At 42.9% G+C, this 27,238-nt stretch overlaps 2 protein-coding genes and 1 non-coding gene across 5 annotated transcripts in view; 2 read left to right on the top strand and 1 right to left on the bottom strand.

The window, feature by feature from the left end:
- The window catches only part of ABCG8 (ATP binding cassette subfamily G member 8), a 44,677-nt gene extending 38,478 nt beyond the window's left edge, over window positions 1–6,199 (top strand). For both annotated transcript variants that reach the window (XM_054475587.2, XM_054475586.2), the window contains exons 10-13: window positions 75–151; window positions 815–1,082; window positions 3,957–4,084; window positions 4,172–6,199. In XM_054475587.2, the coding sequence (XP_054331562.1) occupies window positions 75–151; window positions 815–1,082; window positions 3,957–4,084; window positions 4,172–4,309 (611 nt within the window). In that variant the 3' untranslated portion in view covers window positions 4,310–6,199. The remainder of the gene's footprint in view (window positions 1–74; window positions 152–814; window positions 1,083–3,956; window positions 4,085–4,171) is intronic.
- Window positions 6,200–14,691: 8,492 nt separating this feature from the next.
- The window catches only part of LRPPRC (leucine rich pentatricopeptide repeat containing), a 110,165-nt gene continuing 97,618 nt past the window's right edge, over window positions 14,692–27,238 (bottom strand). For both annotated transcript variants that reach the window (XM_054474408.2, XM_054474407.2), the window contains 6 exons: window positions 25,857–25,996; window positions 25,610–25,725; window positions 23,029–23,103; window positions 20,970–21,054; window positions 16,139–16,281; window positions 14,692–15,072 (listed from right to left, as the gene is read on the bottom strand). In XM_054474408.2, the coding sequence (XP_054330383.1) occupies window positions 15,016–15,072; window positions 16,139–16,281; window positions 20,970–21,054; window positions 23,029–23,103; window positions 25,610–25,725; window positions 25,857–25,996 (616 nt within the window). In that variant the 3' untranslated portion in view covers window positions 14,692–15,015. The remainder of the gene's footprint in view (window positions 15,073–16,138; window positions 16,282–20,969; window positions 21,055–23,028; window positions 23,104–25,609; window positions 25,726–25,856; window positions 25,997–27,238) is intronic.
- On the top strand, window positions 19,121–19,227 carry LOC129030903 (U6 spliceosomal RNA). The gene has a single exon (XR_008500802.1). It is a non-coding gene; the product is annotated as a U6 spliceosomal RNA (small nuclear RNA).

Below are 27,238 nucleotides of genomic sequence, written 5' to 3'. Positions count from 1 at the left end.
GAGAGTCTCCAAAACAGAAACACTGTAGGTTTATTCTACTTTTTCATTCTCTTTTCCTTTCCCTTATTTTTTAGGTTACTCGGAGAGGGCAATGCTTTACTATGAACTGGAAGATGGGCTGTACACCACTGGTCCATATTTCTTTGCCAAGGTGACTGGGCAGGGTTGAGAGCAAGTGCCCCCCCACCCACCAGGGTGGGGGTAAGTGTGGAGAAAACATTGCTACAAGGAAGGCTTTCCTGAACCATGGGGCCGTGGGTCATGTGAAGTCACAGATGCCACCAGATGCCACATTTTCTAAGGGAGTTTCAGAGACTTGAACTTTTATTTTAAACATTTACCAAAACACTAGGACTGTGGACCAGGAATGATAGTTTTCTGGTCAGAAGGAATCTAAAAAAAAGAAGTCCTCATTGTATTTTACCTCTTCAGAGCCTCACTGTGGCCCCCCAGCAGGCCAGGCAGGTGTTTCCAGGAAGCAGAGGTTCAGAGAGGCTACGTGGCTCTCCAAGGCCACACAGCTACTTGATCTGGTCAGGGGGAGTAGGGACTTGAAACCAGGTCTTAGGACAGCAGGTGCCCATTGCTGCCCTGGGGGAAACAGGCTGAACTGCCCTAGAGGGAGTACTTGGCATCTGCAAGGGGGATGCCAGCACTGAGCTCATGCTCCTGGGTCCCAGCACACCCTCCTGCCACAGCCTCATCATCACCAGGAGGGAAGGTTGCCATCTGGGGGCACTGCTACTTTTAAACGTTTATAATAATGGCAGTGAAGGTGCTGGCTTCATATCCTTGCAAGGGCTGTTCTTTGCAGATCCTCGGGGAGCTTCCGGAGCACTGTGCCTACATCATCATCTACGGGATGCCCACCTACTGGCTGGCCAACCTGAGGTTGGGCCTCCAGCCCTTCCTGCTGCACTTCCTGCTGGTGTGGCTGGTGGTCTTCTGTTGCAGGATTATGGCCCTGGCCGCCGCAGCCCTGCTCCCCACCTTCCACATGGCCTCCTTCTTCAGCAACGCCCTCTACAACTCTTTCTACCTCACTGGGGGCTTCATGATAAACTTTAGCAGCCTGTGGACAGGTAAGGCCGGCCCCCTGGTCCTGGGCCAGCTTTGTTAGGACTCATGTGGCTGGATGAAGCCTGCTTTCATCTGGAGATGGACACTTATCACTTAGATCCAACTTGAGGCTGGCCCTTTTGGAAGCAGAGGCCTTTTCCCACTGCCCTGGAGGCCAAAGGAATGATTCCATTAGAGATTCCGGATGCACCTCCTCCTATCCCACAGCTGATATCCAGAAGTCGCCCTTGACTCTCTCCCTCCCTCTCCACATGCACCTGTGAGCCAGGTCGATTCTGCCTCCTGTTTCTCTGAAATGTCTGCTTGGCTGTGTCCCCATCCCTGGCCACCATTGTTTGAGCCTGGGCCACTGCCATAGCCTGATCTCTGTAACCTGGGCCCCTCCACATCCCTGTCAACTCAGCCATGCAGAGTGAGCTTTCCAAGGTGCAAACCCATGCCCCTCTTTGTTCAAATCCTCCCAGGGCTGCTCAATCCCTGCGGCCTCCCCAGCTTTCTGAAGCCCCAGCACACCCCACCCTCTCACCTCTGAGCCTGCCCAGCTATCGTCTCTGGGAATGTCATGCCCACCTTCCATGGGGCTTCTCTTCTGCCAGGGCTTTCCTGATGCACCCAGGCAGGGCTCATTGCCTCCTTCCCCTCCCCATACCATGCCACCTCCATAGGATCAGGGCACAGGCTCCATCGTCTCTGGTGTGGGGCCGCTGAGTCTCCTCAGCCCGCACAGTCCATGAAGCTGAGCACGTGCAGGGATGCCTCATCAAATCCCTCTCGAGACTTGCTATAGATCAAATGTGTGGGTGACCCCATGGCCTCTCAGCTCCCTCGGCCCCAGTCCATGTCCCCAGCAACCCCTCTGCCCTTTTGCCTCTTGGTCTCTCTCCCCTCCTTGCTCATCAGAGAACTTGGGCCAGAGCCACCATGGCCCTGTCTCAGAGAGTGGGATGTGCCCTTGTGCGGGGAAGAGAGACTGTGTGAATGTGGGGAGACCGTGCGAATATGGGGAGACTGAATACGGGGGAGACTGTGTCGATATAAAGGAGATCGTGGGAATACGGGGAGATGGTGAGAATATGGGGAGACCATGGGAATATGGGGAGACGGTGAGAATATGGGGAGACCGTGGGAATATGGGGAGACCGTGTGAATATGTGGAGACCGTGGGAATATGGGGAGACTGTGCGAATATGGGGAGACCGTGGGAATATGGGGAGACCGTGGGAATATGGGGAGACCGTGTGAATATGTGGGAGACCGTGGGAATATGGGGAGACCGTGGGAATATGGGGGAGACCGTGGGAATATGTGGGAGACCGTGGGAATATGGGGAGACCGTGGGAATATGGGGAGACTGTGTGAATATGTGGGAGACCATGGGAATATGGGGAGACTGAATACGGGGGAGACTGTGTCGATATAAAGGAGATCATGGGAATACGGGGAGACGGTGAGAATAGGAGGAGACCATGGGAATATGGAGAGATGGTGAGAATATGGGAAGACTGCAAGAATATAGGGAGACCATGGGAATATGGGGAGACCGTGTGAATATGGGGAGACCATGGGAATATGGGGAGACTGTGTGAATATGTGGGAGACCGTGGGAATATGGGGAGACTGTGGGAATATGGGGAGACCGTGGGAATATGGGGAGACCGTGTGAATATGTGGGAGACCATGGGAATATGGGGAGACCATGGGAATATGGGGAGACCGTGGGAATATGGGGGAGACCGTGGGAATATGTGGGAGACCGTGGGAATATGGGGAGACCGTGGGAATATGTGGGAGACCGTGGGAATATGGGGAGACCGTGGGAATATGGGGAGACTGTGCGAATATGGGGAGACCGTGGGAATATGGGGGAGACCGTGGGAATATGTGGGAGACCGTGGGAATATGGGGAGACCGTGGGAATATGGGGAGACTGTGTGAATATGTGGGAGACCATGGGAATATGGGGAGACTGAATACGGGGGAGACTGTGTCGATATAAAGGAGATCGTGGGAATACGGGGAGATGGTGAGAATAGGAGGAGACCATGGGAATATGGGGAGACGGTGAGAATATGGGAAGACTGCAAGAATATAGGGAGACCATGGGAATATGGGGAGACTGTGCGAATATGGGGAGACCATGGGAATATGGGGAGACTGTGTGAATATGTGGGAGACCGTGGGAATATGGGGAGACTGTGGGAATATGGGGAGACCGTGGGAATATGGGGAGACCGTGTGAATATGTGGGAGACCATGGGAATATGGGGAGACCGTGGGAATATGTGGAGACCGTGGGAATATGTGGGAGACCGTGGGAATATGGGGAGACTGTGCGAATATGGGGAGACCGTGGGAATATGGGAGAGACCGTGGGAATATGTGGGAGACCGTGGGAATATGGGGAGACCGTGTGAATATGTGGGAGACCGTGGGAATATGGGGAGACCGTGGGAATATGGGGAGACTGTGTGAATATGTGGGAGACCATGGGAATATGGGGAGACTGAATACGGGGGAGACTGTGTCGATATAAAGGAGATCGTGGGAATACGGGGAGACGGTGAGAATAGGAGGAGACCATGGGAATATGGGGAGACGGTGAGAATATGGGAAGACTGCAAGAATATAGGGAGACCATGGGAATATGGGGAGACTGTGCGAATATGGGGAGACCATGGGAATATGGGGAGACCGTGGGAATATGGGGAGACTGTGTGAATATGTGGGATACCGTGGGAATATGGGGAGATTGTGCGAATATGGGGAGACCATGGGAATATGGGGAGACTGCGTGAATACGGGGGAGACTATGCGAATATGGGGAAACCGTGAGAATATGAGGGACACCTGTGAGTAACGCGGCTGTCTGTCTCCAGTGCCCGCGTGGATTTCCAAAGTGTCCTTCCTGCGGTGGTGTTTTGAAGGGCTGATGAAGATTCAGCTCAGCAGAAGAACTTATAAAATGCCTCTAGGGAACCTCACCATCACGGTCTCAGGAGATAAAGTAAGCGGGGAAGGCCTCGGGTTCTAAATTATTGGACGTCCGGCTGCCCATCCTCCTAATGAGCCCACTGCATGTCTGTGTCTCCAGATTCTCAGTGCCATGGAGCTGAACTCGTACCCTCTCTACGCCATCTACCTCATCGTCATCGGCCTCAGCGGTGGCTTCATGGTCCTGTACTACGTGTCCTTAAGGTTCATCAAACAGAAACCAAGTCAAGACTGGTGATTCACACCAGACGTCTGCCTGCTGGTGGGGGACCTGAGCAGACCTTTCAACTGCACTCCCTCCTCAGGAGCCCCTTCCTGGTGACAGTGAGGACAATGACCCTACAGATGCTCAGCTACATCCGGCCCATCGTGCTGCAGTGGCACAGACCAGCCACAGGATGGCAGTAGAATAAAGACAGTCGAAAGGGATTTCTGCTCACTGGCAGGAGACTGCGATGACTGGGAGTGAGAAAACCTGCACTCGGTGGCACCTACAACGTTGCTAATTTATTTCCTTTTGATATGCATTTATATAGGTAACTCGATATAGGATGGGAGCAAGCTAGGAATGAATTGAGTAGCTAGACTGTGCAGGAATTGTTGGAACCTGGAGGGAACAATAACAGTAGCTAGCAGATTTGGCTTCATCTTCCAGGGGCCCCACACTCCGTGATGAGCCACCATCAATACAGAAAGTGACTTAAGATGTACCAGCAAGATGCCATCCCTTCTTTTTGTGTGGGGTCATGGGCTCCAAAAGCCAACGTGAACAATTAAAAATTTATTGAGCATCTACTCTGTGGCAGGTCCTGTGCAAAACACTTTAGGTGGACAATCCTTTGAGGTAAGTGGTATCCCATTTTATAGGTGTGAAAACTGAAGCAAAAATTCATTTTCCTAAGGGCACATGGATACTTTGTGGTGGAGTCATATGGGGATCAGAAAAGCCTTTGAGGCCTTTGGAGTTAGAGGGCAGAAGGCAAGGCCTGAGCCGCTGTAAGCCTTAGGAATTTAGGAAGGCTCCAGAAGACAAATGGGATCTGTAGAGGCTGTTAACTCAGCCAGGCTTCTTAGAGTTGCATTTCACTAACTGATATGGTTTGGCTCTGCATCCTCACCCAAATCTCACCTTGAATTGTAATAATCCCCACGTGTCAAGGGCGGGACCAGATGGAGATAATTGAATCATAGGGGTGGTTTCTCTGATGCTGTTCTCCTGAGAGTGAGTGAGTTCTCATGAGATCTGATGGTTTTATAAGGGGCTTCCCTCTTTGCTTGGCTCTCATTCTCTCTCCCGCTATCCTGTGAAGAGGAACCTTCCACCATGACTGTAAGTTTCCTGAGGCTGCCCCAGCCGTGCTGAACTGTGAGTCAGTTAAACCTCTTTTCTTTATAAATTACCCAGTCTTGGGTATTTCTTCATAGCAGTGTGAGAGCAGATTAATACACTGACCCTGCCTGGGTTTCAGGACCAGCCTTGAACCTTTCACAGTGGCCAGAGGATGGGGTGGCAGAGGCCCAGGTTGCACACTTCGTGCCTGAGTGTTGGGGACTATCTGACCCAAAACAGGTGCACAGAGGGCAGCAGAGGATGTTCCCAAAGGAAAATTAGAGTTTAAAATCAAAAGAAGGGGAAGGTGGGTGTTTGGGAGGCAAATAGGAAATACTCTTCATAGGTTCACTGGAGCCTTGCTACTCCAAGTACCATCCCTGGGCCAGCAGAATGGGCACAGCTGGAGCTGATTGGATAGGTCCCATGAGCCTCAGGCCCCACCCAGGCTCAATGAGTCAGAGTCTGTGTCTTAAGAAGACCCCTTGGTGATCTGTGCACATTCAAGCATGCTGCCGTTTTCCAAAGCACTTGCAACACTCAGGATGCTTGCACGGTCATGTTGCCACCATCCAACCTGCAGACCCCATTCTTGAGATTCACTGGGAGTTCCTATCATGTCCTCCATAGCAAGGGGATCTAGATCAGAATCAAGCCTTGGATCTAGTTCTCAAGTCTCTTTGGTCTCTTTCAGTTTAGGAACAGTTCGTCAACTTTCCTTCACTTTCGTGACCTTGATACTTAATTTTAAAGGCTGTCTCTCAATTTGGGCTTATCGGATGTATTTTCATGATTAGGCTCAGGTCCCACACTTTGGGCAGGAATATCACAGAAGTTATGTTGTGTTCTGCCCAGTGCATCCTATCAGGAGGCATGTGATTTCAACTTGTCCCATATCAACAACATTCACTTTGATCACTTGATTAAAGGGGTGTCTGCTAGGCTTCTCCACAGCCAAGTTACTATTTTCCCTCCCTTTATAATTAATAAGCATTTTGTAAGTGGGTACTTTGAAACTATGTAAATTGTAAACTTTCCATTTATTCATTTTAAAATTTTGATTGATGTAAACTTGTGGTTTCCCATTGTATCCTTACAACCCTTTACTATTGTGATTAATTCTGATGCTCAGCTTGTCCCTGATTTGGCCAGTGGGAACCCCGTCAAGCTGGCTTCTGCATCCTTTTGATATGTCCTCATCATCCTTTGAGGGCTGAAACAACCAAGAGTTTCAGGCTCTTTTTTTTTTTTTTTTTTTTTTTTTTGAGACAGAATCTCATTCTGTGGCTCAGGCTGGAGTACAGTGGCGTGATCTCGGCTCACTGCAACCTCTGCCTCCCAGGTTCAAGCAATTGCCTTGCCTCAGCCTCCCAAATAGTTGGGATTAACAGTGCCCACCACCACACCTGGCTAATTTTTGTATTTTTAGTAAAGACAGTGTTTCACCATATTGGCCAGACTGGTTGTGAACTCTAGGCCTCAAGTGATCCGCCTGCTTCGGCCTCCCAAAGTGTTGGGATTACAGGTGTGATCCACCGCACCCAGCGTCACAGGTTCATCTTGTATTTTCCTATCCCAGCCCTGGAATCCGATGTTTCTCCAGGAATCTGGGTTCCTCTTAGTGGAAAATGGTATTTAGAAGCCAAGGTTTTGGTGATAAGTATGCTCATTGCTTTTGGAATATCTCTGCTCCCAGGCTGTCTCAGTGAACAGAGTTAGGGAGTGTGTGTGTGTGTGTGTGTGCATGCGTGCGTGCGCGTACATACATACCTAACTACACATGAGTTTACTCTGATAACATCCAATTCCAATCCAGCATCACAGAGTTGATCCTCGGTTCTTCCCTCTTCTCTAATTGTGAGAAACCTGGCTTCCATATTACCCTTAGGTTATTTACTCATTTGATTAACCACCTGCATGTAAGTGATCTCCCATCTACACTGCCACGCCTTCCCCTGTATGGACATCCTGCCTACCCTGCTCAGGCTCTAACTCTCATGTCCAGCTTTCCCTGAGTCTGCAGCTGTCTTCCTCACCCTCCCCTGGCCCACCACAGCTTCCCCCCACCTCCCTGTCACTGTGGTCCCCTAATGGCGTTAGGCCTGAATGAAGAAGGGGGAAGGATGAAGACAACATTGGTAGCTTGCCTTAACTCCCCAGGTAATTCTAATGTGCAGTGATTGACAGCCACTAAGATACATCACCTGACTTTGTGAGTTCACCATTCGGTCTGCAATGGGTTTTGGTAACTCAGTGGCTCTGTATGCCGGTCTGAAGGGGAAAAGGGCACAGTGCAGAGGCAGGAGAGATGGAGAAACTATAGCAGCTGCCATTTATTTGTGTTTTTTCTACAGCGGTGGTTCTCCACCCTAGTTGCCCATGCTGGAGCTTTAACAAAAGCCAATGTGGACCCATTGCCCAGAGATTCTGATCCCATGGGTCTGTTTTGTTTAAAATGCTCTTCAAGGCATTGTGAGGCCAGGAAAACAAAGAACCAAGGCTCTCCCGGGCGCGGTGGCTCACGCCTGTTAACCCAGCACTTTGGGAGGCCGCGGAGGGCAGATCACGAGGTCAGGAGATCGAGACCATTCTGGCCAACATGGCAAAACCCTGTCTCTACTAAAAATACAAAAATTAGCTGGGCATGGTAGTACGTGCCTGTAGTCCCAGCTACTTGGGAGGTTGAGGCAGGAGAATCGCTTGAATCCGGGAGGCAGAGGTTGCAGTGAGCCGAGATTGAGCCTGGCGACAGAGCGAGAATCTGTCTCAAACAAACAAACAAAAACCAAGGCTCTCGAGGCATGCATGCCATTCAGCAAGCCCTGCCCTGCATTGCGAAAGGGTAGAGATTTGTCAGTATTGAAAGCATGGCTTGCAAAGTTTTCCTGTTAAGAGGGCAGACAGTAAATATTTGGGACTTTGTGGGCCATATAGGCTCTGCTGCAATTACTTAACTCTGCTGTTACAGTGTGAGAGCAGCTGTAGACTACAGTAATGTACAGCCAGTGTGGCTGTCTTCTAAGAAAATATTATTTACAAAAACAGGCAGGTTGCTAGATTTGACCTGAAGCCGTAGTTTGCAGAGCATTGGTAAATGTTTTCAAATTTGCATTTTAAGCCCTCCAATTTCAAGTTATGCTATTGGTGGGGAATTTTAATTAAACAGAAAATAATCACCAATATTGGCTCAAATATTTCCTGATTTAAAAAAAAAAAATCTGCTCTTGTTCCTATAAATAGTATATAAGATGTAATCTTGCCCTGGGTTAAACCAGTCTACAGAGGTAGATCTCACATTTGCTTTTGTTTTCTTCTACTTCAACTCTTGTCATGATCCCAAATTAAACAACTAGCAACAGAAATGTTTAAATCTATGTCAAATCCAAGTGTTAACAGACCTGGGACCAGGGGTTCCTCATAGTGGCTTAGCACAGCATACAAACCACGTTCCTTTGGCCCAACTGGCCTTGGGGTCTGGAGCACCAAACAGGCCCTGAGGAAGTGTGCAAGGGACTGGAATGCGGGGAAAGTGATGAAATATTTTGTTGGTTGGCCTTTGCTTGTTTGCAAAATATATCCAATGCTCACACCTGAGAGACAACAGACATCCTTATTTGCGAATAGTCTGCACTAGACAATTCGGATTTCAAGTCATCTGTCATTCGTACTTGATAATGATTTGTTCTTGATTTAAAGTGGCCTGGGTACAGAGCAACATCCCCTGTCTTTATCACATGAGCTCTGCCTGAGGCAGCTTCAGCAGGGTAGGCAGGCAGGCAGATGGAGCATAGCCCATTTTCTGCTGGTGCACTAGGAACAGCAGCACATGTGGTGTTAGCAGCTAATAATTAAAACAATGTTTAAGCAGTGGGTTGAGATTTTTAAACACATACCAACTCAAAAACACTTCTCTGCTTTCTATGTAATGGTGCTCACATCATTTGTATGATTGTCTCGTCTCTTTAAAATGGAAAATATTCTTGTTTCCCCAAACTGCTAATAAGCTCTACTGACCCATGCTAAAAATAAAGCTCTTTCGGCTGGGTGCAGAGGCTCATGACTGTAATCCCAGCACTTTGGAAGGCTGAGGTGGGTGGATCACTTGAGGTCAGGAGTTCAACACCAGCCTGGGCAGCATAGTGAAACACCATCTCTATCCCAACTACAAAATTAGCCAGGCACAGTGGCAAGTGCCTGTAGTCCCAGCTACTCAGGAGGCTGAGGCAGCAGAATCACTGGAACCTGGGAGGCGGAAGTTGCAGTGAGCCAAAATCACGCTACTGCACTCCAGCCTGGGCAACAGAGCAACACTCTATCTCAAAACAAAACAAAACAAAAAAACAACGTGGTGGCTCATGCCTGTAATCCCAGCACTTTGGGAGGCCAAGGTGGGTGAATCACCTGAGGTCAGGAGTTCAAGACCACCCTGGCCAACATGGTGGAACCCCATATCTACTAAAAATACAAAATTAGCCGAGTGTGGTGGCACATGTCTGTAATCCCACCTACTTGGGAGGCTGAGGCAGGAGAATCACTTGAACCCAGGAGATGGAAGTTGCAGTGAGCCAAGAACACACCACTGCACTCCAGCCTGGGCAACAAGAGCGAAACTCCATCTCAAAAAAAAAAAAGAGAGAGAAAAGAAAAGCTTTATTTGTGTTGATTCCATTATTCCACTACTGCACAGAAGCCCTGCACTGTGCTTGGAATCAGCTTGAGTTTGTCTGATTTTCACAGGCCTCCTCTTCCTGACAGTAAACTTGAAAATATTTTTAGGTAGGCACTTGGGTTTTGAAGGACTCCTTGGGCCTCAATCCCTAGTGTCCTAACTCTGAGCTACAGAGTTGACTAGAAATCCTGTAAGAAGACCACCATGTGGAGGAGATCCTCCAAAGCACACAAATCATCCATCTCAGAAGGAACACGACTTGGAAAGGGGGAAGGACATGGTGGTCTGCCCATTGATTGACTCATTCAGTGGTGCCTATCCGGTGCCTATCATGCCAAGCTCTGCTAATTGGCAGGTCTGCAGAGTGCTGGAAGAGCTCACCTCCTCAGGGAGAAAACAACAAAAACAAGTAAATAATGGGAATGTCACAGCAAGGGCACATCCAGACCTGGGTTGAAGACACTACTTTACGGTGGCTCACACCTGTAATCCCAGCACTTTAGGTCAGGAGTTCAAGACCAACCTGACCAACATGGCAACAACACGTCTCTACTAAAAATACAAAAATTAGCTGGGTGCGGTGGTGGGCGCCTGTAATCCCAGCTACTCTCGAGGCTGAAACATGAGAATAGCTTGAACCCAGGAGGTGGAGGTTGCAGTGAACCTAGATAGCGCCATTGCACTCTAGCCTGGACAACAGAGCGCGACTCCATCTCAAAATAAATAAATAAATAAAAAACAAGATGCTACTTTAGAGAACTCTCTGAGGATAGAGGTCAACAGCCAACCATTGTCCAAACAACTGTGCAAGGGCAGGAAGACTGAAGCTGGTTGAATACTTTTGCTTTACCTGGACCTGATTTTTTTTTTCTCCATGCAGCAAAGAAAAAGATAAGTGTCTATTTTTGATTTGCTAATGCAGCTTTTCTTTATTTGTACTAAGGCTGCATAATGTGGGCTTTGTAAAGTCCGCGGGCCTGAAAGCAGGATACATTTCTAATGGAAACACTCCCATGCATGATTGTACAACAGCAAAGCAATAAATTACCGTGATTTTGTACTCCCTGCAGCTATTAGTTCGGCCCTCCTTCAGGAATGTTGCTTTCGGTTATAGAAATTCTACAAATATTGGTTCATCAGAAAGACAAATATTAAATGAAAATTATGCTCAAGGACATGAGAAAAAGTGTGCAGAGTACACACATTGCAGACTTGAGAAAGAAATTGTCCTGAGAACAATTTGCAATACAAAGCTTGCTTAATAATTTACTGGAACTCGTAAACTCAGCGATTATGCCAGGCACTGGATCTTCAATTAAGTGGAAGAAAATAGGCTTACTGTGTAAGGTGGCTGGAAACTGGGAGCACTTGTATTAATGTGAATGTGAGGGTTTTTTTTGTTTTTTTTTTAATTAGAATATTCTTACAGTTTCAATTCCAATTTGACTTTTAACTGACTTTAAACCGGACTGCTTCCATTTCCTATTCATAGGAAGTAAATGATTTTAGTCAGAGTCCTAGCCATGCAACTTAACAAGTTGATTCTGGGCAAATTCACTGCTGTGACCCTAGGTTTCTCACAGTGAATTCTCATTGCAAAAGGGCTGCCTGACCCATAGTAGTAGGTGCAGTGTTTAGAACCCACAGAACTGACTACAGACGGCTTGATTTGCTGTGACAGGATTATGCTAGGTCTGGGGACACACAACGAGACCAAGAACTGGTCCCTGTGGAGTTCAGAATCTGTGTGGAAGATAGTATGTGTGATACCTTCTCTGCTCAAACAGCTGTGGAAGCCCTGGAAAGGGAACAATATGCTGGGTGAGGGGCCCAAGAGGCAGAGGTGACACTGACGGTGATCTCAGCATTCTCGAAAAAGGGTGCAGGTGCTGAAGGCAGCCTGTCCGTGAGGTGGGTGGGCCCCAGCCATCTATGGGGATGTAAAATGCTCTGACACAGATAGAACCTCCTTCATTTTAGGTGTCAATTTACCACACACCCAAGCTCTACCTTCTAATTTTTGCCAACTTTGTCCCACAGAAGTCTCAAATTATCTGCTTGTCCTTAAAACAGATAAGCACTGACTTTTGTCAGTTGTCTACAAACAACCTATAGGCCATTTAACAAGGAAATTCTAGCCATAACAGAGGTCCCTGCCTAAGTTTTAATTTATAATTCTAAAACTGAAGTCTTTTGAAATGGCTTAAAGCACTTGTGCAAACATTTGATAAGATAAAAATGAAGGTGCTAGTTGGGTGCAGGGCCTCGTGCCTGTAATCCCAACGTTTTGGGAGGCCAAGGTGGGCAAACTGCTTGAGCCCAGGAGTTCAAGACCAGCCTGGGCAACTGGACAAAACCCCGTTTCTTCAAAATAATACAAAAAATTAGCTGGCCGTGGTGGCATGCACCTGTAGTCTCAGTTACTTGGGAGTCTGAGGTGGGAGGATCACCTGAGCCTGGGAGGTCAAGACTGCAGTGAGCCGTGATCACGCCACTGCTCTGCAGGCCGGGCAACAGAGTGAGACTGTTTAAAAAAGAAAAAAAAAAGCAGCAGCAGCCCACAGATATTTATAGTATACTTTATTCAAAGCATTTCAGTTAAAATTATATTGGGTTCAAATACACGAACATATAATTATATATAAAATACTATAGTTCTCAACAGTTTACAGTGACATCTTTTTAGAATTAGCTGCTTGTAATTTGAGTGTAAATGTATTACAGAAAGCTGCTAAATTTTGTTTACTCTATATTTCTACGTATTTCAATTTAGCTATTAGATATTTAGAACACTCAAGCCCACCTACAGTATAGTTATTATACTTTAAATATTTATATTCAATAGGGGAACCAATACAATACAAAAGATATTTGAATAGCTAGTCCTTTGTAACACCCCCCCCCGCCCCCCCGCTGCTGTTGAGAGGGCTAGATAAGGGGGTCTTACCTATTTCCTCTGTACCACACTCACATTTTACCAGAGTCCATATACAGGGCCAGTGTGGAGTCACTTCATGCAAATGAGATAGTACTTTCAGTTTCCCCAAAGATGACTGTGAAATCCAGATTACACCCCAACGTTATGCCTCACCTTGGAGACCTATTTTAATGAATGTCAATTAGTGAATGTTGACTAACTCGTGGTTAGCATGACTGCAAAAAATGAGGCCTGCTTCAGTGCAATCACTAAAGACAGGAGTGAGGCTCTTGGCCAGGCGTGGTGGCTCACACCTGTAATCCCAGCAATTTGGGAGGCTGAAGCGAGGGCAGGGGGACGATCACTTGAGGCCAGGAGTTCGAGACCAACCTGGCCAACATGGTGAAACTCTGTCTTTACCATACAAAAATCAGCTGAGCATGGTGGTGCAAGCCTGTAATCCCAGCTACGTGGGAGGCTGAGGCACGAGAATCACTTGAACCCAGGAGGCGGAGGTTGCAGTGAGCTGAGATTGTGCCACTGCACTCTGGCTTAAGCAACAGAGCAAGACTCTATCTCAAAAAAAAAAAAAAAAAAAGAGGCTTTTGGCAAACCTGTAACATGTGCAGGTCCTGCACCTGGGCAGTGCTCAAGGGAAAGCAGCACTATGTCCACTGGGCCAAGACTCAACGTTGGCCACACCCCCGCTTCCTTAAATCTAACGCCATAAAAAGAGTTGAAGTAAAAGCCTGGCTAATACCATGATGACATCTACTTCCTGGCTTCCCGCCATCAACCCTCCCTCTCACACCATCCGCGGGCAGGTAGCAGATGCAGGAGAGATAGTTCCACAAGACAGAAGGTCAACAGCACAAGTTGCAAGAGGCCCGCCTATGTCCCCAAGGGAAGGTCTCCCCTGATGTGAACAGTGTGACCCAAGTTGGCACTGAAACTGGAAGAGTAGGGAGTCACCAAATTCAAATGAACAAGGAATACCCCAAAATGGGGAGAGTTCTCAAAACATCTTCAACATTTCGGTAATTAATTACCTCATCTCCAGTTAGGTCAATATTCCATATTAAGACACCTTTTATAATGCAAACTCTCTTGACTACCTATCTTAGAATTTTTTTTGAAGTCACTACTTACAGTGTAGATGTTAACAGGCATGAGATTCAATATAGGGATCACTTTTATTTCAGACAATTAAATACAAACCAATATTTTACCCCTTCATAGATGAAATCACGTCTTTTCAGGATATGAGTATAAAGTAACAAGCCTAGGGCAGAGCTTGTACTGACAAAGTCCTGAAACTACAATGAGAGGAAACACATCGCTCTACTTCGGGATAAGTCATGACCAAGACTCAATTTCAGAGACGCTCTATGAACAGAGGTGCTTGAGGCCACAGTGGCAGAAGGGAAAGATGGGGAAGTGTGCCGAAGAGCCTCCAGGCATGACAGACAGCCCCCTGACCATGCACAAGTGACAGGCCCTTTGGGTCTCTGCTTCTCACTGGAAAATGATGAAGGCTAGATCTGATGACTCCTAGTGCCAACATTTAACAAAGTTCGAAAGTTATGCAGGACTTCACACATGTAAGGAATTGCTGTATCGCAGAATATTATGCGTTAGAAAGTTCACGATCACTATACCTAGCTCTAAAATTTTTCAGAGAAACAGCAGACTAATAAGCGAATCTTAAATAAAGGAATAACATTTTAATGAAATAAATGAAACAGAGCAGGGAAACCAAAGAGCCAATTAGGGGAAGAATCCTGAAAAAGTATGGCTTCACACAGCAGCAGCATTGAAGAAAACGCTATCGATTTTTGCCAGAGGAAAAGACTCCAAAAATGTCCAATAACCAAGTGCACAGAGTTATGGTCAATAAGACTTTGAACATGCATCACACATAAAGTACATAAAGAAAATTTTCATTTATTTTTCCCTCAGAGATACTTCAAAATAACATGTAGACACAGAATCACAAATATATACAAAACAAAGTATCGCCTGCTTATTTCAGGAAGAGTTTTCCTTCAATTTTCTTAGCTGCTGTGCATAAAATTCACAGCTTTCCTGTTAAGGAGAAAAAAAGAGGGAAGTTAGAGATACCGGCAAGAGGTGATGGTACAAAACTTAAAAAATCGTAAAACACTACCAACTGGTAGCTAAGACTGCCGGGCCCATGGAAGATGCTGCTCCTCAAGCTTCAGTACTCCTTCCTTGTTTCATAAAATCACACGTTCAAGGGCCTCGGGTTCAGAGTTAAAGCTAGCAGCAGGAGGTAGGGTGTGTGTGTGTATACGTGTGTATGTGCAAGCATGTGTGTACATGCACATATGGAGGTGTGGGTATGGAAGGCTGAGGTGTTTGAAATAAACATGGTGTAGTGACTCTCAGTTCAATGACACAACAAAAAGGAATTATGCATATGTGATTTCTCTTATTAAAGAAAACAGGCCGGGCACAGTGGCTCACGCCTGTAATCCCTGCACTTTGGGAGGCCGAGGTGGGCGGATCACGAGGTCAGCAGTTCAAGACCAGCGTGGCCAACATGGTGAAACCTCATCTCTACTAAAAATACAAAAATGTGCCAGGCATGGTGGCAGGCCCCTGTAATCCCAGCTACTTGGGAGGCTGAGGCAGGAGAATCACTTGAACCTGGGAGGCGGAGGCTGCAGTGAGCCGAGACTGCGCCATTGCACTCCAGCCTGGGAGACAGAGCGAGACTCCGTCTCAAAAAAAAAGGCAAAATTTCCTAGATGAAGAAATAAAAACCAACTTATGTAAATGAACAAGTAATTAGCACTGACATAATATGCTTGGCTGTTGAACTACAGGCCATTAAATCCTATTTCAAGTTGAAATGATGAGAGAACTGCCCCAAGGACATTTGGTAAATCCATGCCTATAGCTGAAGGTCTGAGACAGACCTTGTATTTTAAACTGGCCCCAGAGAGCTATGTTCTCCGACTGATGCAGCCAAGGCATGCTGCTCAGTCCCTCAAGCCATCCCCTGAGGGTTCTTCACAGAGATCTAATCCTCATGTAATTAAGTCTTCAACTTATTTTCTTACACATTGTTATGAAGCGTACATAAATCTGTAGAGGTATTTTTTCCCCTTAATTAAGAAATACTCACAGGGGGTTCAATGAAAGGGACAGGCTCTCCAGCATTCTTCAGCAAAGATGCATAAAGCTTTAGAAACAGATCATTCAATTTTGTATTCTTTGCAGTCAAATGTTCATACAGTGCTTTAGCAGATGTGACATCTTTCTCTGAGACTGACATAAAGAAAAAAATATATTAATCAGAGATAAAGACAACCTATCTTACTCTTTTCACCCAAACACTTAGCCACTCGGGGACGGCTGGATCCCTTTATCCCATGGCAAATGAACACTTAACTACTTTCAGTAAGAAGCCACATTCAGAATCTACCATCTCCCTCACTTCTCTACATCCCTCATTCAGCATCACTCACTTTGAAGGAGAAGAAAATGACAAATATGGCTACATTTAAAGGCCTTTAGAATAATATTAATGGTACCATTCACTTAGGTTATTACATTATTTTGAAGACCTATGATAGTTCAAGTGACCACAAACTGAAGTCCTCAGTTATAAAATAATACACACCATTCAATCCCCTTTGGCTTAAAACCACTTTGTAATCAAGATAATCCAGGAACTGCTGTGGAGAGGGACATGTCAATTATGTAGAAATCTACATCAACATCAAGATCATCAGCTCAACACCAAAAAAGCTTTTCATTTTTCTATTGTAAAATAAACAAATATGGAGAATATAGTTAGCTACAATGATACACACAAAAAAAAAACCTATAGGCCGGGCGCAGTGGCTCACACCTGTATTCCCAGCACTTTGGGAGGCCGAGTTGGGCGGATCCTGAGGTTAGGAGATCAAGACCATCCTGGCTAACACGGTGAAACCCTGTCTCTACTAAAAATACAAAAAATTAGCCGGGTGTGGTGGCGGGCATCTGTAGTCCCAGCTACTTGGGAGGCTGAGGCAGGACAATGGTGTGAACCCGGGAGGTGGAGCTTGCAGTGAGCCGAGATGGTGCCACTGCACTCCAGCCTAGGTGACAAGAGCGAGACACCATCTCAAAAAACAAAAATAAAACCTATAAGGAGACATTAACAAGTTACACTAGTTTCACTTAAGTGAATGATGAAATACATTAGGAACCAAATTTGGCTGGCTCTCTACTTAATGGCTGATTTGTGGAAAGTTTTTAGTTTACCATGGAGATGGTAAGGGCTCTGCTAACAATTACTGCTGGTAATTCGACTCTTTTTAATTTTGCATTAGATTGTTAGCATCTAAGCACCAAATAAACCCCTGCCCTACACTGACTCTGATATAGTCAACCGCAACTCCAGCAGCACCAGGGGAATCCCTAAGACAGATGTGAGAAGTTCAGCAATCAAAGAGTCTCCCAAAGTGGAATGAGGGTGAATGACTCATCAGCTCTTAGTGGAGTTGGAACACATCTTTGCTGTTTCCATGAAGTCAACTTCTTGTGTAAATCCTTTATTTCCTTCCCTGAAGAGCTGAACCCTTTAAGGGCTCAAGCTCTATCTTCTAGGAAGCTGCTCCGAAAATTCTGGCATCTTGCCTTTCTTTACTTCTTGATTTTCTACCTTCCTCCCAAAATGGATTACCTAATTTAGTAGTAACACATACAGATTTATGCACTTGACACTATTTCACATTACAGGCATACCTTGGCTTTAATGCACTTTACAGATGTTGCGTTATTTACAAATTGAAGGTTTATGGTAACCCTGCCTTGAGCAAGTCTATCAATGCCATTTTTCCAATAATATGTGCTTACTTTGTGTCTCTGTGTCACATTTTCGTAATTCTTGGAATATTTCAACCTTTTTCATTATTGTTTTATCTGTTATGGTGATCTGTGACCAGTGATCTTTGATGTTACTATTGTAATTGGGGGATGCTATGAACCATACACATGGAAGACGGCAAACTTGAGAAATGTGTTCTGACTGCGATGCTGACTAGTAATTCTCCCGTCTTCCTCTACTCAGGCCTCCCTATTCTCTGAGACACAACAATATTGAAATTAGGCCAACTAAAAACCCTATTATAGCCTCTAAGTGTTCAAGTGAAAGAAAGAGTCATACATCTCTCATTTAAATCAGAAGCGAGAAATGATTAAGCTTAGCTTAGTGAGGAAGGCATGTCAAAAGCCGAGATAGGCTGAAAGCTAGGCTTCTTGTGTGGAACAGCAAGGCTTCTTGCGTGAAACATTATTCAGCAAAGGAAAAGTCCTTGAAGGAAATTAAAAGTGCTACTTCACCGAACACACAAATGATAAGAAACTGACACAGCCTTACTAGTGACATGGAGAAAGTTTTATTGGTCTGGACAGAAGATCAAACCAGCCACAACATTCCCTTAAAAGCCAAAGCCTAATCCAGTGCAAGGCCCTAATACTAGCAGAGGCTGGTTCATGAGGTTTAAGGAAAGAAGCCATCTCCATGACATGAAAGTCCAAGGTGAAGCAGCAAATGCTGATGCAGAAGCTACAGCAGGTTATCCAGAAAATCTAGCTAAGACCACTGATGAAGGCGGCTACACTAAACGACAGACATTCCATGTAGATAAAACAGTCTTATATTAGAAGAGTCATCAAAGACTTTCATAGCTAGAGAGGAAAAGCCAATGCCTGGCTTCAAAGGACAGGCTGACTCTATTTTCAATGGCTAATGCAGCTGGTGACTTAAAGTTGATGCCAATGCTCACTTATCATTCCCAAATCCTAGGGCCCTTAAGAATTACGCTAAATTTATTCTGCCTGTGTTCTATCAATGGAACAACAAAGCCTGCAGGACAGCATGGATGTTTATACATGGTTCACTGAGTATTGAAAGCCTGCTGTACAGACCTACTGCTCAGGAAAAAAAAGATTCCTTTCAAAATATTACTGCTCAGTGATAATGCACCTGGTCACCCAAGAGCTCTGAAGGAGATATACAGGGAGATTAATGTTGTTCTCAGGTGCCCTAATACAACATCCATTCTGCAGCCCATAGATCAAGGAGTAATCTTGAATTTCAAGTCTTAAACATTTTGGGCTCACTTCGGCAACACATATACTGAAATTGGAATGATACAGAGAAGATTAGCATGGCCCCTGCACAAAGATGACACACAAATGTGTAAAGCATTCCATGTTTTAAACATAAAATTTAAAAAATGTTTCATAAGGCTATAGCTGACACAGACAGTGATTCTTCTGATGGATCTGGGCAAAGTAACCTGAAAACCTTCTGGGAAGGGTTCACCATTCTAGATGCCATTAAGAACATCTGTAATTGATAGGAGGTCAAATTATCAACATTAACAGGAGTTTGGGAGAAGCTGATTTCAACCCTCATGGACGAACCCCTTTGAGGGTCTCAAGATTTCTGTGGAGGAAATCACTGCAGATGTGGTGGAAATAGCAAGACAACTAGAAGGAGAAGTAGAGAGTGAAGATGTGGCTGAATTGCTGCAATCTCATGATCAAACTTAACATGATGAGAAGCTGTTTCCTATGGATGACCAAAGAAAGTGGTTTCTTGAGAAGGAATCTACTCTTGGTAAAGATGCTGTGAACACTGTCGAGATGACAACAAAGGATTCAGAATATCACATAAATTTAGTTAATAAAGCAATGGTATGGTTTGAGAAGACTGACTCCAATTTTGAAAAGACGTTCAATTGCAGATAAAATGCTAACAAACAACATTGCATACTACAGAGAACTCTTTCGTGAAAGGAAAAGTCAGCTGATGTGGCAAACTTTATTGTTGTCTTATTTTAAGACACCTCAACCTTTAGCAGTCATCACCCTGATCATTCAGCAGCCATAACATTGAGCCAAGACCTTCTACCAGCAAGATTATGACTCACTGAAGGCTCAGATGATTGTTAACTATTTTTAGCAATAAAGTATTTTAAAATTAAGGTATGTACTTTTTAAAAACATAACGTTATTGCACACTTAATACACTACACTGTGGTGTAAACGTAACTTTTATATGCACTGGGAAACCAAAAAATTAATTGTATTTGCTTTATTGTGGCGGTCTGGAACCATATCTTCCAGGTATGCCTGTGTTTAGTTACTGGAAATTTGATAAATTTTATGACTATTAGCTCTATTTTGAAATACAGAATGTTCTCCTTATAAGGACGGAAAAAGAGAACTGACTTACTAATTCTGATTCTTGAGTCTGTTGTCCTCCCATAGATAAAATCAATGAAGCAATTCTTTATTTACCCCATGCCTCCAGAGAGCAAATCAGGGGGCAACAGATGGAGAGGTGATCATGATTGAGAAATGCTAACATTTATTTTGATGACTGAGGAAACTTTAGACTAGTTTCCTTTCATATGTGACTGTCTGGCAATCAGGGAACAAACTGGTTAAAAGACCAGAATTTGAACTGGGACGTAAAAACCTTGGGCTACTTTTTAATCAAGGGTCTGTCATTTCAAAGGAGTAGCAGGCAAGCAGAGAGGGTACTGAAGGAGCAAGAAGGCCGGTTAAGTTGAGTCTCAAATGTGTACTTGTTTCAGGTGGCAGGCCCTTGGGGAGACTGAACTGGTTTCTGATATATGAGTCCAAGAGGATTTCCAGGTCTTCCCAGGAGCCTGGGATTCTACTCAATATACCTGGACTGCTCGGAAGATGTTCAGTGATACTTATTAATGTTAAAGTTATATGCATAATTTCATATTTTTCTTAATATATAGTTTAAAAACATATTCCAGAACTGAGTTATTTATATCATAATTATCTGATATTTAGGATTACTGCCTTTGAGCTGAAGACTAAGACTTAGTTGACTATACTACAAGTCATTTACATAATATAGTCACTTAAATAATAAAGCCATTTAAATAAATAATATAGTCAAATTAAACTTATATTACCATAGCTTTTCATGAGGGAACTGTATGCTTCTTCCTTTTCATTTAATTCAGGAATCAATTCTAACACAGATTTCACAGCTGATGCCTAGAAAATTAAATAAAGGTAATATTACGAAAACCACAAATTAGCAGTGAATTAGAACACTGACAAATCAACACTAGATTAAAAATTTTCACAATAATTAGAACTGCCTATTCAATTTAATGCACTATTGTCCCTTGTATATTAGCATTTGATATTGACTCAATAATCTACAGCTAAAACAAACCAGTATTTTTCACAGGTTAATGCAATTCCACTTATATTTCTATGAATATTTTTCTAGAATATGATAAACATTGCTTCTTTTGTCAAGTGGTGACCATACCAAGAAGTTATGAGATCCCAAAGGTAGAGAGATAACAACCCTATCTTTAGGTGCCACAACTGGTTGATGAAATTGTAAAGAATTCAGTTAAAACATTCTGAAGTGTTACCACCCACTTGACATACAAAAAAAGAGCATTGCCAGAATTTCACTGAAATTTTTACTTATTTCTTCCAGGAATATGCAGACTCAGCTATGGTTTTATTTCCTGTAGCGAGTGAATACAGAACTGCTATGCCGTAATGAATATCTGCTGAGTATTTCCCGCCCTACTCCAACGTTGCCAGATAAATCCATGATGGATATGTAAACATTTATGCCCTCTTCCTATCTCACCAAGAGGAGCAAAATCTGGCTTAACTATTCTACTGTCAAACAATGGAACACTGTTAACAGGCATCTTAAAAATCCTAACTCCTTTTTATAGCATGTTTATTCAGTCAATCCACACCTGGACCTGCATCCTCCCAGGGCTGCTTCTATTTTAAACTCTCCTGGGTGGAATGTTCTAAGCAGACATATTGCTGTGCATTTCCCGTCCCATCTTGTGGACAAGGCAACAGGGACTTGGCACAGTCCCACATGTGGACTGACAAGTGCTTTTCAGATTCCTTATACTTTTTAATCACACATATAAAAATGTAGCCTCTCTGAAAGAAGGGGCAATTAAGTATTTTCTAAAAGTTGTTTGTAGTAAATAAATACATGAGTCACAGATGCAATGAAGCAAATTTTTTAAAAGTGTAGGTATATTTAGGGGAAGTGTGTAGAAATTAAGGAAAACGTAGACCTCCCAAACTGGACACAGCCTAAATGTTTCAAATAAAACAAGCATCACAGTTGGCATGTGGTTTGAAACTTCATAAAGAACCCAAATAAACTAAGAATGTAGTTTCTGGTATACAAGAGGTAAAATCCGATCTAAGAGAAATTTAATTTTATACTTACTGTTAAACATCAAAGTAGAATGTGATATACCTACTATGTACCCACAGAAATTTTTTTAAATAATAAAAATTTTTTCAAAAGGACTTGGTTCTATTACACACCCACCCACCCCTTTTACAGTGTAAATAAAGTAACTGCACAAATTAGAATTAATTTGTGGCTCCATATCAATTTGAAAGCCAAGTGGCTCATTTACCTGATGGTTTATACCTGATAAACGCTCAAAAGTAGCCACGTGCTACGAGACACTCTGGAGTGTACATTTCCCTTGACAGTGCTTCTGCATTGTTAAATGTCCCAATGTGACCTAAGCAACATAATTTTAATCTTCCATTTCTTTTTTTTTTTTTCAGTAAAGACAAGGTTTAGCCATGCTGGCCAGGCTGGTCTCAAACTCTCAAACTCCTGACCTCAAGTGATCCACCCGCCTCGGCCTCCCAAAGTGCTGGGATTACAGGTGTGAGCCACCATGCCCGGCCTAATCTGGCATTTTTTTAAGGGCCTTTTCTTGGGGCTCTCAATGCATACCTGTGTAAGTGGAAAATTCCTGCATGAACTTGTTTTACATTTCCAGTACAGCTAAAAGATGACAAAACTGACTCTAAGTAGAGACAAGCAAAGTCTTGAATCTCTATAGTATTCTCAAATAAGGTTCTGAAACAACAGGCTTTTATGTTAAATTCAATACTTCTGAGCAAGGCACGTACAGTATCATTGATTTGTAAGCAAGTAAAGCACAGTACCTTTCCTCGTTTCTCAGATTTCCTAAGGAGGAACAACAACAAAATCGGGGTTTGTTCAGCAATTGCACCACATCTCTAAAAATTAAAACATTATTCAGTAAGTGAAGGTTTCTGATAAACAAGCGGATCAAACTGAATATTTCCAATTAAGAAAGTTCACAATAATACAGTAGTGTATTATTACCAATAGGAAGGCCTAATAGTCGACTATTATTTTTTAAGGCAAGAAAAAAGAAAACAAGTGCAAGCTATGCCAAGCTTTGGTGAATGCTGTCCTTGGCATTGCAAGTATAAAGTTTGTTTAAAAAGGAAAGGGAAAAATTAAACTAATGCTTCAACAACCACAGAATAAGGTTTAGGACTGCAAAGAAAGAAGAAAAAAAGAAACACTATTCCTCTCCAATTATACTGCCAAGCATTCACAAGTGAGCTAGGGATCATAAGGTTAATTATACATTTAATAAGGTGTCAGGGAGATAACTGTTCGTTTCTTTATAAAAATTAAAATGTACAAAGCAAGTTCTCTTTAAAGTATAATTACCTACACTTATGCATACAAAAGGACTGATTTCAATCTCTCTATTTTATAAAAGGCTTTCATTGCAACAGACAGCCAGCGCTTGAGAAAGAGACCAAAGTTAAACTAAAAAAAAAAGTTTACATGACAGACCAGATAAATCAAATGTCTATCCAATCTTAGATGCTATAGTAAAATCAAATATGGCAAGACAATATTTTAGTTTACACTCATCACAGATGTCATTCTTTTAAGTTTCTAAAAGAACACTGCTCTTTCAAAGCTTTAAAACACTGTCAATACTAAAACGAATGGTATAAAAAGAACTTTTTGGGGACACACAGAACATTTACATTATGCACTGATGTTTCTGACATCTGTGAATAAAGTATTCTTCGCTACAGCAAGAATAATCTTTTACTGTTTGACAAGCAAGTAAAGGGTGGGTGAAGGGTTTATCATCTGAAACCCCAGTCTAGTGATGAGATGGTAAATGAAAAGACTCTGCTGTGGCATCAACACTCAGCTACCACCAAGAGCCCTTCGGTGAGGTCACTGCAGATAACGCAGTTCTTTCTGAGGGAGCAGGCGCCATCCCTGCTGCCGCCCACCCAGGCGGCTGTCAATCGTGCTCTTCAAGAAAAACCTTGATTATGGCAGAGAACAAGCTAGTAGATGAAGTACCAAGTACCACTTTCTAAAGAACTATCAAAAGGATGTGTTAAAACTGATTGCATACCATCATGTGTATAATTAGATATGTATATGCTTATTATACCCCTAGTAGGTACTTAGATATGTACATATGAAGATAAAGCATGAGTATCTTCCTTTTTTCTTTTTTTTTTTTTTCACTACGGAAGATAGCAAGATAAAACAATTTAAAAAGTCCTGAAATCCCTATCATAAACTGCCTTTTCCTTAAAATTAAAAAAAAACAAAGGAAAAAAAGTAAACAAGCCAAGCAAAACAAGAAAATTCCCAGTGAACCGGAATTTCTCTTCTCCAGCAACAAAAGAGCCTGAGAAGCAGTGCTAATTCACCCTTTATAAAACTGTTAACAGAGACAGTTTTTCAGGAATTCCTTTTAAAAATGGATTGGATTCTACTGTCAAACTAGATGAACTTTAAGAATAAAAACTGGAGGTCAAGCACATGGGTACAGTTTTACCTTCCCTATTTACTACTTAAGATCTTTCACAGCTGGTAAAAATGTAAGGGAATATAATACTATTTACGATCAGAAATTGGTCCCAGGCCTCAATTTGACACAGGGAGTCCACACAAACACAGCCGTTGGCGGGATCACGATGACTGTTTGACTGCCACCTGCTGGGAAGGGGCTCCCCGGCGGTGCCTGTTTGTGTACATTGCCAGTGGCAGCTGCGATCACCCACCGTTCTGTCGGCACTTGGCGTAGCTTTATATTTAGTACTGTTAAAATGGCATGAATGCAGTTGTCTCCTTCCCTGAAGATTGCTAATTTAACTGAGAGTGCGGGCCACAGAGACCTGCATTTGTCATTTAATGTGTCTGTGACACACAAGTGAATAGAAAGCATATTCAACTCTTAATAAACTTTGAATAAGGCACTGAGAATGTTTGAGTATTCAAGTGAGAAGCTGTACTTGAAAAGCAAACATTTCCTACTTTTTGTTTGTAAACTGTGTTGCCATGGTGATGCACAGTATCTAGAGCATTTGAGAAATTAAAGTAGAAAATCAAAGGAATTGTTGTTTTGCATTATCTATCTGCACAGAAACATTTGTCTTTAATCATTTCAGCAAAACTCGCTGCCCCATACCTACCCCCGCACCGCCCGCCGCTCCCCTCTACCTCAATTCTAAAGACATTTCTAGTTTGATCTGGCATCTTTAAAACCAGTAACCTAAAATCTACCATCCAGTCCTTGTCCTGCAACCGTGATTCACACTGAATTTAAAGAGGCTAGCTGCACACCACACTGAATTTCCAGTATTCCACCACACACCTATGTCTAGTAATTTCTCAATTTACTTCTTGCAAGCCTTGAGCCCCACTGCTCCATGAGTGGAGGGTCATTACCTGTAGGAGAGCTCTGGCATCATCCACCTTGCCTGCATCCACAAGTTGAAGGAAAAAATCAGTGACAGGTTTATAAATGGCAAACTGATTGGCCAATCTCTCTGCCATGATGCTTACTGGAAAAATGACAGGTAAGAAAAATCTTTCATTAGAACAGTGGTATAACTCACCTACCAAAGAAATTTGGTCTAGTCTCACTAGAGAGAAAATGTGCTTGTGTGTTCTTCAGCACAAACAACTAACTTACTCTTTTCAACTGCTGGTTCCAACTGCTCCTCTATTACTTTTCTGAATAAGTATGCCAAGCCGAAGTATTGGGGTCCAATGACTTGATTCTCTGAAGTAAGCATATTTTCAATGTTTTCTATTGCGACATCTATGTTATTGCTGTTAAAAGCAAAATAAATTGTTTAAAAATTTGCTTTTATATTAATATTGCAGGCAGTTTAGTATAAGAACTTACTTTTATATCCACTCATGCTACTTTAGGAAAAAAAATGAAATACATTTACAATTAACCAAATAAACACTGGGCAACTGAAACCCAATCACATTTAAGTAGCAAAAACAATCACTAGCTGGTTCGTGCTGCAGTGGTTGTTTATTTTGCTTCACAGCAGTTGAAATAGTTGCTTGTTTTAACAATGCTCTACAGACAAGATCAAACAACTATATACAGGAGAATTAAGATAACTTTTAAAATTCTGTATCTTAAATATTTAACTTAATTTCTGCCACTCTTTGGATATAAAATGAAAACTTGTATAAATGCTATAATTTTGGCTTTATGATCCACAACTGGTCACTACTGCATAAAAATAGTATTTAACATCTCAGGATTCTTAAAGATACTGATGATGTTTCAAAAGGCATATATGCATGTCTCTAACTTATGGTCGCCTCAATTTCTTTTTGTCAGGTATTATACATTTGGAAAATAATTTATACTAAAAATCTCAGGAAAAAGTATCTTCACACTTTACATTGAAAAAAATCAGTTACATGGTCTTATTTAGCAAGTTATGGTAAAAATTATCCTATGACTATCTTTTTGGTTAAGGTAATCTATAATGGATACTTTACTGTTACCATATGGCATACTAAATCCAATCAGTCAATATTGTGTTGAAATTATTATATTAAACATAATTCTCTAACTAAAAATGAATACTGTTACAATATATTTTTCTTATAAGTTTTAAAGAATTACTTAATAGTGAATATGTTCTCCAAATCATATAAAACTGTGTTTACATGGTAAAACTTTAAAATTCACCCAGTTCTTAGATGAGTAATTTCCTCAATCTTCTAATTTAAAACAATCACATTTTCTTATTAAAGGGAAGTTCTATCTGGCGAAATAGTTTGAAAAGGTCAAAACAAAACACAACTGTTTCTCAAACAAAAAAAAAACCCTACAAAAACAAACATTATATTTTAATATCATGTCCCATTAAATGTATGCAAGATTACTAAAGAACATTTTTTCTAAAAGCATACTGAAAGTATCAAATTCCATAAAGTACTTTGCTAGGGAGCTTATTAAAAATCAAGTCCTTATTTATCTCTACAGGGGTAATTCTCAAAAGGAATCTAGAGACAGTGGTAAGAAAATCAGCTCTAAATACC

Source organism: Pongo pygmaeus, chromosome 12 (assembly GCF_028885625.2).
Source record: "Pongo pygmaeus isolate AG05252 chromosome 12, NHGRI_mPonPyg2-v2.0_pri, whole genome shotgun sequence".
NCBI classification, from domain to species: domain Eukaryota; kingdom Metazoa; phylum Chordata; class Mammalia; order Primates; family Hominidae; genus Pongo; species Pongo pygmaeus.
The sequence above is the reverse complement of the archived record's forward strand: the minus strand, read 5'-3'. Positions and strand labels throughout refer to the sequence as shown.